The 11,814-nt window shown below is 46.3% G+C and overlaps 1 protein-coding gene and 1 long non-coding RNA gene across 4 annotated transcripts; both read left to right on the forward strand.

Annotated features, from left to right (window-relative positions):
• On the forward strand, nucleotides 1-11,262 carry CALM1 (calmodulin 1). Of its 3 annotated transcripts, XM_022576290.2 has the most exons (6): nucleotides 6-220; nucleotides 3,029-3,059; nucleotides 4,228-4,371; nucleotides 6,769-6,875; nucleotides 7,307-7,442; nucleotides 7,623-11,262. In XM_022576290.2, exons 1-6 carry the CDS (start codon nucleotides 218-220, stop codon nucleotides 7,649-7,651), a joined length of 450 nt encoding a protein of 149 aa, XP_022431998.1. In that variant the 5' UTR covers nucleotides 6-217; the 3' UTR covers nucleotides 7,652-11,262. The 3 variants fall into 3 exon arrangements, with proteins under 3 accessions (XP_089764242.1, XP_022431998.1, XP_089764243.1); XM_089908116.1 differs by lacking the exons at nucleotides 7,307-7,442; nucleotides 7,623-11,262 and adding an exon at nucleotides 7,122-7,290 and having other exon boundaries at nucleotides 1-220; XM_089908117.1 differs by lacking the exons at nucleotides 6-220; nucleotides 3,029-3,059.
• Nucleotides 4,378-4,834, forward strand: LOC149750346 (uncharacterized). Its single transcript, XR_016392254.1, has 2 exons — nucleotides 4,378-4,730; nucleotides 4,784-4,834. It is a non-coding gene; the product is annotated as an uncharacterized LOC149750346 (long non-coding RNA).
• Nucleotides 11,263-11,814: the final 552 nt, after the last annotated feature.

Here is an 11,814-nt window from a genome sequence, read left to right on the forward strand (position 1 = left end):
GCTCGCACTTCGACAGTGGTGCTGGGAGTCTCGCGGACGCGGAGCCGTTACACGCAGTTGGGCGGCGGCGGTGGCGGCGGCATAGCGCTCAGCGCTCACAGCGCCTTAGCAGCAGCAGCAGCAGCAGCAGTAGTAGCAGAGGCGCCCCTGCGGTCACAGCCCCGGCGCAGGTGCAGCCACCCTTGTTCTCTCTGCTCTTCCTCCGTTCGCTCGCACCATGGTAGGTCGGGAGTGGCAAACGCCGGCGTAGCAGCTGCCGGCCCATGATTTCTTACCCAATTTTTAGTTCAGCCTATTTTTTTCTCCTCTTTTTCTTTTCTTTGTTGGGTTTTTTTTCTTTTCTGGGTGTTACGCAGCAGGTGCGGTTTAGGATGCATTCCGGATTTGCATCTCGGTTTCCTCGGCCAGGGATCCTCATTTAAATTTTGGTGCGTCTTGGAGCTGGGATTGGCCGTGGGCTGTCCGCGGGCAGGGGCTCTGGCCCCAGCTGAATCGGAGCCATCTGCATCCACCCCCCTCCCCCAGTCCGCACCACTGCATCCAGCGCGCCGCACCCGGGCTGCCCGCAGCGCTTCGCCTCTGCCCCGGGGGGCGGGGGAGCCGGGCGGGGCCGGGCACTAGACCCTGGCTCGCAGGCAGCAGGGCGGGCGGGCAGCGGAGAATGAATGGGCCGGAGCGAGCCGGTGGCGCACGTTGCTCCTGCCGGGATGTGGGGGGCGCCGTCAGCCTTCCCCCAACACTGCTGTCCCCGCTGGGCGCTCTCTCCCGGCGCTCTTTCCTCCTCCCTCCCGGGGGGCGCGGCGCGGGCGTGGGCTGGGAAGGAAGGAGCCGGGGAAGGGTGGGGTGGGGGCAGGAAGGCGCGGGGTGGGGGGCGGAGAGGGCGGAAGCGGCGGGCCGGCCGCCCTGAACCCGGGCGGGGCCCTGCGGTGTGGCCGGGGCTCGTGTCTCCCGGGTTCGCCCCCCTGCAGCCCCCCACCCTGTGCGGCAGTAAAGGCGTGCGTGAGCCTCGGTACACCAGGAGGTCCCTTCCCGAGGGAGGCGCTCGGCTCGCGCTAATTGGGGCGGGGGACAGGCGGGGGAGGAGGGAGCTGGCGCGCGGCTCGGCTTCCAGCAGAGACGCAAAGTTTCTGCTCTGGGAGGCGGTGGCGGCGCGGCGGGCTCGCCGCCTCGGGGAGCAGAAGCGGGTGGGGGGCGCGGGGCAGACTGGGCCTCCGCCTGCCGCGCAGCCGGGGGTTGGGGTTGGGGGTGGGAGTGGGGGTCTCCCTGGCCTGGGAGGGCGGCGCCCCCTTGAACCCGCCTGCACTGGGGGCCCGCTTCCCTGCCCGGCCCTTCGCCCGGCGTTTTCTCTGCCCCGCGCCACTTCCCAGTCCGAAGGGAGATGCCCTCCACGTTTCCGCTTTCTCTGCAGCCTCTAGATTGCCAGATGCGGCTGTGCGCCTCGCTGGGTGTTTTCCATAGCCCCTTTCCTCTCTCGGCGGGCAGGGCTGACATCACCCACAGCGTTTTCTGGCTTGGGGTGGGGAGGTGGCTCCCGGCAGGTTCAGCGCACCTTCGCCCCCAAGGCCAGCGCGGTCCGGTGGTCGGCGTGTATTTCTTTGTCGAGGAAGGCTGATGCTCTCGATAACCACTCTAATGCGAGAATTTTGCGGCGAGGTGAGACTGTCTCCACGGTGAGGTGACAGCTTCTCTTGCGAGGTGTGGCAGCGCTTCCTGTTGTGCAAGACAGACGTTGCCCTGGCATTACGTAAATCATCGTGTCTCCTTCATTCGGTATAAAGAAGACCAACGTGCTATGTCTGGGTTAGAAAGGAAGGAAGACCCAGTTCTAATTTGAAAACATAAGTGTCTGATATAAATCAGTATATTGGAACATCATTCCTATTGTGAAAGTTTTCACTTATGAGTTAGAATAAACTTAATGCCGTCAGCTTTCTAATAGGACTTATTCTGGAACTGGCTTCATTAGGCGTCCTTCATTAATATAAAAATACATATTAGCTCTCCTTGAGATCTCGAATTCCCCTGGCTGGAGGCACAGGTTCAGTGTTGCCGAGGCCAAATAATGCAAGTGAGAATTACCTTCGTGGCCGTTACCACCTCTAGTCAAGTATTTCTATTATGAGCAGCTCTTACGTCAACCATAAAGTAGGTAAATATTCTCTAACAAAGTTAATAGTTCCTCTCCAAAACAGGGAGGGCACAGTCTCATAATTATTATGTAGCTTCTTTGTACTTAATTTTTGCAGTTTTCTAACAGCTCAGCTGTAGGACAGTTCCATTTTTTCCTGCCTCCTGAATCAGGATAATTTGACCAAGGGCATTTAGCTGTTCTAAATTTTAGGCTTTTAACAAATAGCTGCCTAATTTAAATGATTGGAAAGCACTTGTTACATGGAAATGAAGTTGGTAGGATAACCCATTGCTGTATATTTTTTTCCATTGAATTGTATCTCATAAAATAGATATAAAAGCCTGTTAATCCAACCCAATGACATTATGTAACGCCAGTTTGGAGATTTGGAGTGCCTGCAGCAATGCGCAAGGTGCACTAAAAGTCTGCCCCTGGACCCAATCCTGGCTGCGGTGACAGCAGCAGCAGGCTGGGTCCCTTCTTGGATGGAAGCGGGGACTGTGGCACCCCTGGTGCAGTAGGTGGCGCTCTTCTTTCTCAGAGCCTGCCCCTGCAGCCGATGCAGTGGGCCTTTTGCCACTAGAGGTGCCATTTTTCAAACTATGAACTGACCCTTCCTAGTTAGACTGCAGAGCGTATAGCCATAGGCCCAGAGAAGAAAACCCGAAATGAGATGTTGTCACTTCCTTTGCCATCCTTTGTTTTTAAAATAGCGTAAAGGGTTCCCTTTATTCTAATTGTTTTTATTAAATGACTTTGCTGAAGTTTTCAAACAGCTGATTTTTTTTTTGAGATTGAGTTTTGAAAGATCACTATTAAAAGTGTAATTGGAAAAACCATGTTGACCTCGATCAAACTCTGGTGGATTGAATTATAACCTTTTCTTTTTCTATGTAGGCTGATCAGCTGACCGAAGAACAGATTGCTGGTAAGTTGATGACTGCAGGGAGTTTCAGTAGACCGGAACTAGGCAGACTCAGTTCTGGTGACTCCTCTGTCCCCTCCCCCTATAGTCTGAGCAGGTTTCTAAGAATTTACTTAAATGAAAACGATAAGCAGAGATATTTAGGTCAAGTGTTACTCCTTGTCAGCATTTTGGAGATAATGAGAAAGGAGGTAGAACTAAGAATACCCACTTATTATACTCTGGAGTATTTGACTATGCTTCACGGTGTGCCAGGCTTTGTATATAATGAGATTGCATGGAGCCTGCTATAAAAATGTAGCAAAAATGTAGTTTAGAATTCTTATGCCATAGGTCTTTTAGTAATTCATCATGAAAGCTTGTACTTGCTATTCTAAATGGGAACGGGTGGAAATAAGTGTCAGAACCACTGTAATAATTGGGAAGGGAATGGTTTAGTTTAGATTTTAGCTTTTAATATTCCCTGGAGAACTTTTTTTTTTTTTTTTTTTTTGCCGTACGCAGTCCTCTTACTGTTGTGGCCTCTCCTGTTGCGGAGCACAGGCTCAGCGGACATGGCTTACGGGCCCAGCCGCTCCATGGCATGTGGGATCTTCCCGGACTGGGGCACGAACCCGTGTCCCCTGCATCGGCAGGCGGACTCTCAACCACTGCGCCACCAGGGAAGCCCCTGGAGGACTTTTTTGAGATGGTTTCTCTTTAGGAAACCAGGAATGCCTTTGAAATACTCTGAATGCCATGTAGAGAGAACACACTGGTTACGTGGGATTGTACATTTTTGGTAACCACCTCTTCCTACGGCTGTGAAACGGGGAGTTCTTGTGGCTGTAGAAATTTAACAGGAAGGGACCATAAAGGAACATGTGGACCAATCTTCACTTGTCAGATTGGACTTAGGACTAAATTAAGTGTGTTGAAGCTTAGCCTTCTTTATGTGAGAATATTGTGGCTTTATGGAACTGGTTACCAGGAATGACGTTTGCTCTATGGACTACTGTGTGAAGGCCAGTCCAACAGAACTGCTGTGATCTTTGTTTCAGCAGATAAAGAGCAGGCAGTTTCTCTTAACTTGCACAACTTGGATGGCTTGCTTTGGCAAGTTAAGGAAAGGGCGTGCTGTGGCTGGGTTGGGTGAAGACATTCATTCTAAAAGGTAAACTTTTGTTTTCAGAATTCAAGGAAGCTTTCTCCCTATTTGACAAAGATGGCGATGGCACCATCACAACAAAGGAACTTGGAACTGTCATGAGGTCACTGGGTCAGAACCCAACAGAAGCCGAATTGCAGGATATGATCAACGAAGTGGATGCTGATGGTAAGGGCTTTAGAACTATGAACGAATGCCAGCGTTGTGTAATTCAAGTTCAGACATTAAAGATTGTCTTTCAGGTCCCCAGATCAAGGCAAACGTGCAAAGATCCTTTCTGTGGTTTCCTTACAGCCACTGACAATTAAAATAGAAGATTACGGGCCTGCCTTTCGCCCTGCTCACTGTCTAGAATATTTCCTGGATCGGATCACAGTATTGTTCTTTTCCACTCGCCATGACCTGCAGCTCAGTCTTTTATCAACTGGCCCATGAGTCTGCGCTGAGTCCTATGGGGAAAGTAAAAATAAATAGCCGTAGACCTTTTAAAACTTATTGTCTCTAAGAGGAGAAAAAACCCAAGTGAGGTAGGGGAAGAGCATTCTCAGATGTTAACATGTGGAAGTGAGCACAGTGTGAGCTGTCAGTATGGTTGTTTTTTTTTGTTTTTTTTTTTTGCGGTATGCGGGCCTCTCACTGTTGTGGCCTCTCCCGTTGCGCAGCACAGGCTCCGGACGCGCAGGCTCAGCGGCCATGGCTCACGGTCCCAGCCGCTCCGCGGCATGTGGGATCTTCCCGGACCGGGGCACGAACCCGTGTCCCCTGCATCGGCAGGCGGACTCTCAACCACTGCGCCACCAGGGAAGCCCTGTCAGTGTGTTTATTGAAGAGGATTTTGAGGATCATTGAGGCTTGGAGGTGGGGTGCATGATGATTGTAGGGAGTAGATTTATAGAAGCTAGTAGAAGGATGTGGAGCCAGAAGGGACAAGCAGTAACCCCTCCAGCAGTTGGTCACCATTTGGTTGTTCGTTCCTCTGGACTCCAGAACAGTGGACAGTAGACCTTTTATTGGGCACTTCTATCAGTAAGTCATTTTTGATCACCCCCCCCCAAAGAAAACACGTTTTTTGGAAATAATATCAATTAAATTAATAATTTTAATTTATTTAATAAACTGAAGTAAATTAATCAAATCTACAGACATTGTAGAACATTAGTAAATTTTGAAAAGAGGTAGGAATAAACAATTTGGATCTAGACTACTTTCTTGATGATTGGCATGATAGTAGCCATTTAAAAATATGTCATAAGGTGATAAAATGGAATTACACTTCTCTGGTCATATACATTTAGAAGCAGGGGTTTTGGGTCAGCTCTTTAACAATGGTTTTACCCCATTTGAACTACTTCTAAAGACTGTTTTCATCTTAGTAATTTGGAAAAAGAGGTTTTTCATAGTTCCGTCTCGTTTGACTGCTAAGGGTGATCAGCCATCTGGGAATGTGGGGTGGCGCTCTCATGTTTTGTGTAAGCCCCGGGGAAACTGTGCTTGGGGACTGGCAAAGTGTATTAGGCCCTCGGGTTTTATGGAACAAGGTGGGGAAAGTTGTCTCAAGGTATAGAATCTGGTACTCACAATGAATAAATATGATGCCTAAGGACATGGCCGTGTGGCTGTAAGAGAGCATTTCAAATAATTTTGTCTTCCGTGAATGTCAATAATGCTTAAAAATTTTGGAGGCTAAATAGATTTGAAGGAATCTCTGAATTATTATTTTGATTTAAAGGTACTGGTGAAAATGAGTGACTTAACGTAAGGCTTTTTTCTTCTAATTTAATTTTTGTTTCTGTTTAGTTCAAGTAACACTGTTGATCTGGTGACTTGTCTTTGGGGTGTTCATTGAGCTGTTGGTTTTAAAGGAGGAGTTGTTTGGAATACTGGCCATAAAACAGATTCTTCTGACAGTTTCCTGAATGTTAATAGTCTGAGCTGAGAAAACACTTTTGCCCTTAATGGGAAATAAAGATACTGAGTTGGGGAGAAAATGATTAGGTGACTTACCATAATGTGGCTGAGAAATGCCTCCTGGAGAAGACTTTGCAACACTTTATGGTCCCTGGCATAACAAAGTCAACTTTTTTCCCGCTCATAATCCTTTTCTTTCCTAAAAACATTGTGTACTCCTGGTGGCCCAATTATGGACCTTCACCAGCATCGCTAGTGCAGGCAGAGCTAGATCCGAGTGACCTCCCTAACTCTGGGGAAGGCAAACTCAGGTGCCTCCCTTGGGAGTAGAAAGATTCAGCTTGCACTGCTATGGGCTTTTTTTCCTCTTGAACTGTACAAAACCTTCAGTGGCCAAGAGTCTGTATGCGCATTTTCCTTTGCATCATTAAGTGCTATCCTGGGCACTGATCACTGGTTTGAATTATGTGAGTCACATGAAATTGCCCTGTGAAGTATTTGAATAGTTTAAACCTAAGATGGCTGAACATAATAAAACAATTTACCAGTTTGTCCTAGCAAATGCTTACTGTTCTATAAAGTGGTTCTAAAACTATCACTCCAGGGTAGCGTCACTGGAGCGCTTATTTTACATGAGCTTTTGTTTTTTTATTTGAGGTAATGGCACCATTGATTTCCCAGAATTTTTGACTATGATGGCGAGAAAAATGAAAGATACAGACAGTGAAGAAGAAATCCGCGAGGCATTCCGAGTCTTTGACAAGGTAACCCTGCGTCTGCATTGCAGACTGTACTTAAATATGGCTTTCTGGCTGTCATTTCTAAAAGCTTTAACGTTCTGTTCTAGTTAGAACACTTACCTAACTGCCTGAGCCTCTGTAATCTCATTTTCAGATATCCTGACTTATTGTAGTAACCTTATCAGATGCGAGTAAACGTAATAAATAGTAGAGAGATTTTGAACCAAGTTTCTTGATTGTGACTTTCAATTTCTGTTTGCTTTTCAAAAGCCCCTGCAGTGTCTGCATTGGCTGACGGCATGTGTTTAGTGGGTAGACGTGGGAACTGGAGATGGAGAACTGCCGACGTACACACAGTTGGCAGTAACTTGAGGGGCTTAATTAAGTCAAAGGCCTACTTGCCCACACCGAACCACTAGGAGTCCCTACCAGTAACAGTTGCTGAATGTTCACAGGATGGCAATGGCTACATCAGTGCTGCAGAGCTGCGTCACGTCATGACGAACTTAGGAGAAAAACTAACCGACGAAGAAGTAGATGAAATGATCAGAGAAGCAGATATCGATGGAGACGGACAAGTCAACTACGAAGGTAGCACACCCAGCTGCCGTAGCTTAGCTTACGGCTTTCCCTTTAGGGTCTATAAACAAGTGAGCTACTCGAACTAGATTTTTTTTTTTTTTTTCTTTTTCCTTATGCAGAGTAGAGATGTTATGTTCATTAAGGCTGCTTTTGAAGATAACCGAAAGTTACGATTATTTGTCTTTTCAGAGTTCGTACAGATGATGACTGCAAAATGAAGACCTACTTTCAACTCCTTTTCTCCCCCCTCTAGAAGAATCAAATTGATCTTTTACTTACCTCTTGCAAAAAAAAAAAAAAAATTCATTTACTCATTCTGTTTCTATATAGCAAAACTGAATGTCAAGAGTACCTTCTGTCCACACACACACAAAATCTGCATGTATCGATTGGTGGTCCTGTCCCCTAAAGATCAAGCTACATCAGTTTTCCGATATAAATACTTGTCCTACCTTAATGATAAGGAAGCACTTAGTGGACACCTGGCAGGTCCGTCCGCTCATGGTTAATACACTGTCCGGGCTGGCCAGTTTTTCATGCATGCAGCTTGACAGTTGAGCGCAGTCAGGCGTTTGTATTAAAAATGAAAAACAAAAAAACAAATTCAAAGCCTATTCAAAGGGGCTCTAGTTCAATTTGTTACCATAAATCGTCATAGCTGGTTTACTGAAAACAGACATTGAAGATTGGTTTACCTCAGGATGCTGTGGAAGAGAAACTGTCCAGGCATAGCCCCACTAGCAGGATGGCCCTCTTGTAACTCCCCCGTGCCCCTACCTGTCATGACCGGGACACACCCTGGTGGCATGCCCACGTGTGTTGGTTTAGCCTTGTCTGCATTGTGCTAGAGCGGAGTGGGTGTCAGGCTATCACCATTCATACAAATTTTTAAAAACCTTTATCAAGGGAGCATCTTTGGACTCTCTGTTTTTAAAACCTTCCGAACCATGACTTGGAGCCAGCAGAGTAGGCTGTGGCTGTGGACTTCAGCACAACCATCAACATTGCTGTTCAAGAAATTACAATTTACGTCCATTCCAAGTTGTAAATGCTAGTTTTTTTTTTTTTTTTCCAATAAAAAGACCATTAACTTAAAGTGGTGTTAAATGCTTTGTAAAGCTGAGATCTAAACGGGGACAAGGCAGTTGGAGGGGAGGCAAGTGTACCTTTAAATGCCCACAGCCCAGCATTGGGTTTCCCTCCCTCCCTCCCTCCTGAAATCCCGGCACCAACTGCTGAGCCTGAGACCTTGCCTAAAACCAAGCAGATACCGATTGCTTCATCTTATTTATGGACGTGTAGGTCTACTTGTATTTTCACTGCGGGGGGAGGGGGGAAAGTGAATTATGGTAACTTAATGATTATTCAGGCAGTAGAGCTCTAAATGAAGGAAAAAAACCACTTTCTCTCAAGCATGTATTTAGGGGTTCTTATCAATTGTGCTGCTGATTACCTGTTTTATGTAACTACTTGAGACCATCTGTGCAAAAGACATGATTTAGTGTGTCTGTAATTCAATCCTCGCTGTGTGTGGTAGAAGCAGTCACTTTTCTAAGCCAGGCTTTTCATGCCTAAAAGACACTACCAGTCACCTTTTGATTCACAGTTTTTAATTTATGATTATACTTACCTTAGACTCCTTTTACTTTTTTTTTTTTTTTTTTAGGTTGACTTGACTTTGCTTCCCCACCCCCCAAGTAGAACTAATGCTAGCTCCCAAGTTGAAAGTAAAACTCCCAGCCCAGAGGGAATTTTGTGTTTCTTTATAAACCTGTAACCAAAACTCAGAGATGCTGGTACTGGTCTTTGCAGTGGGATTGGTTTGCTTAAAAGCTCCCTAAAAGGCGTTTGGATTCAGTGCAGGCCTCTTTTTTTTTTTTTTTTTTTTTTTTAGTGCAGGCCTCTTTTTGAAGTGAAGGCTGGATGTGCATTTTTCACGGTGTTAACTTGGTTGTATCTTATTAGCGAGGAGATTTGGATTTTGAGTGTTTCTGTGAGAAGTTTTACTTTGCCAGGGAACAGCGGCAGGCTGCTAGGGAGGCAGTGAGAAGCTCTTGGCAGCCAAATGGGTGCATTCGGGGCTGTTTTATGGAGACCCTCAGCTTCTCCCTCTCCTACTTCTTGTCTCTCTGGCACTTCGCAGCTCTTTAGTTTTCCCGCCAGAGGGGTGGGTCAGAGCAGTGGAGAGGAGCCTGCCCATCTGCCTTTGGTGCTGGTCCTTAGACCCGGTGGTTGGAAGAAGAGAGGTTGACGTCATGAGCTGGGCTTGGCTTTCACAACTCCTTGAATCTGGAAGGAACATCTCAGAATACCTCGGGGGTTTTCTTCTGGTGAGACAGGACTGGGGTTTCTCCTTCGAGTAAGTTAATAACCTGGATGTTTCTTGCAGGGAGGTCGAGTAGCCTGACTGTTGACCCACTCTCAGGCCTGTGGCCGATGACCTCCTGGTAGTTTTAAAAAGGGTTGAGGGCGATTTGGCTTGTTTTTCGGAAACTTTGCCTTCTATCTTACCCTTTGACCAAGTTTTTTTCTAGAAGCTGGGTGGACTCCATGTTAGTGGTCCTGCAGTCTTTCCTAAAAGACTACTCTTGAAACCAGATTCTTGAATGGCCCGGATCCTGTGCGGGAACCAGAAACCTTTCCCCCAGGGGATGCTGAGTTCCACTTTGGTGCGCAGGGAACTCAGTCCAGTCCACTGTAGCCTTTCTCTCTGGCCTTTGAGGGGGACGACCAGCCCAGGGGTTGAGTGTTTGCAGTCTGCAGGAGTTTGTGAGAGGAAATAGCTGGATGAGGTGGCAGTACTGTGAAAGTTGGTCAGCACCTTCCTGTAAGCTCTTGCCCTACTTCTAACTGCTCTATAAATATATATATATATATACACACATATATAAAGTGACTAGTTTAACTGGCATCCCGCAGGAGCCTGAGACTTGCCATAAAATACTGCTGAGTCCTTGGCATATACTTTCATAGTTTTGTTCTCCATCTGTTCGGGGTAGGTGTCAAGCAAGGTAAATGTATCTTGATATTTCAGATGGACTTTTGATGTACTGTTGCCAAGGAAGGTTTTTTTCTGATTTTTTGACAAACGAATTTTTGCACACTTTAAATTGGTGTCTTTCGGCAACTTAAAACACATTGAAAATTAGCTACTGTACATATTTTTATATTCTCTTTATAAATGCATGTCTGACTGTACTTGTAACCATATTGTAACACGTGGCCGCCCAGTAGGCCTCGTGCTGCTGTGGCCCCGTCGGAGTAGCAGCATATTAGCAGCCCCTCAGCATACTGGGAACTTCTTCCTAAACAAAGAATGTAAATTTGGTCAAGTCTGCTCTTGGTTCATTCAATTATTTTTAACATTTGAATTAATTATTGTATATCCTAAATACATTTATCCTTTTGGCAGTGACTAGATTCCACGAATGTGTCTTAATCTATCCCTTCAGCTGGCGGTTACTATTATCTTTTTTGATCCCTTGAAGTTACCCTGTAGGAGACAGAAATTCTTTGCTGTCTGTATTCCTCAGAGTGAGAAGGTAGTGGCATGGGTGGAGTGTGTGTTCTTTCTCCAAATCTATTATAATGTTCATTAAACATGTCTGTAGCAAAGATGGTGGTAGTTCTTTTGTTACCGAAGTCACCCTTCACCGTGGCGATTTGCAAAGGAGATGTACTTGAACGTTTCTGTAAATCGTGAGGTGAGCTGTTTGGAGATTTAACCACCTCTCTGATGGGGGACCAACTCTATGGAAATTGTAAATAAGTTCTATTTATAAACCTGGCACTGTATTCAATAAACATTTCTGCAGCCTTTCATCTCTAACTGCGAACTCTGTAGGTTTTTAGCTCGCAATCCTTTCCATTCCTTTTGCTCAATGAACAAGCCTCACCTGCCCTCAGATGTGATTCCACCTGGGCCCTAGCGTGGTAGGGGAGGGACCAGAAACACCACAGACACATCCCACTATGGCCGTACCCTGGTTTTAAAGTTTAGGTGGCAATAGCTGACGTTTTAACACAATCTCTTGGCATATTAATGTATCTGTGTTTGCCTTATGTGGAAAATTCACACCGTAAAAAGATTCATTCCTCTTTAACTTCAAGGTTAATCCAAGTCTCTTTAGGAACTGTGTGAAGAAGTACACTTTAAACATTAGATGGGAATTTAGATACTAGATGGGAACTTAACATTACGTAAGCACATGCCTCTGCCCATGTCCAGAGCAGGGCAGTGGAGGCTACAGCTTCCATGCAGAACCTTGGAGTTGAAACCTTGCCCTTAATCAGTGCCATCCCAGACCCTGGTTTCTAGACAAGGTTCTCTAGCAGGAAAGGCCATCTCCTGGCTGCCACCTGTGTTTCCAGAAGGATCTTC

Source organism: Delphinapterus leucas, chromosome 2 (assembly GCF_059928025.1).
Source record: "Delphinapterus leucas isolate spDelLeu-1000000601 "Yukka" chromosome 2, BTC_Dleu_Yukka2, whole genome shotgun sequence".
Classification (NCBI taxonomy): domain Eukaryota; kingdom Metazoa; phylum Chordata; class Mammalia; order Artiodactyla; family Monodontidae; genus Delphinapterus; species Delphinapterus leucas.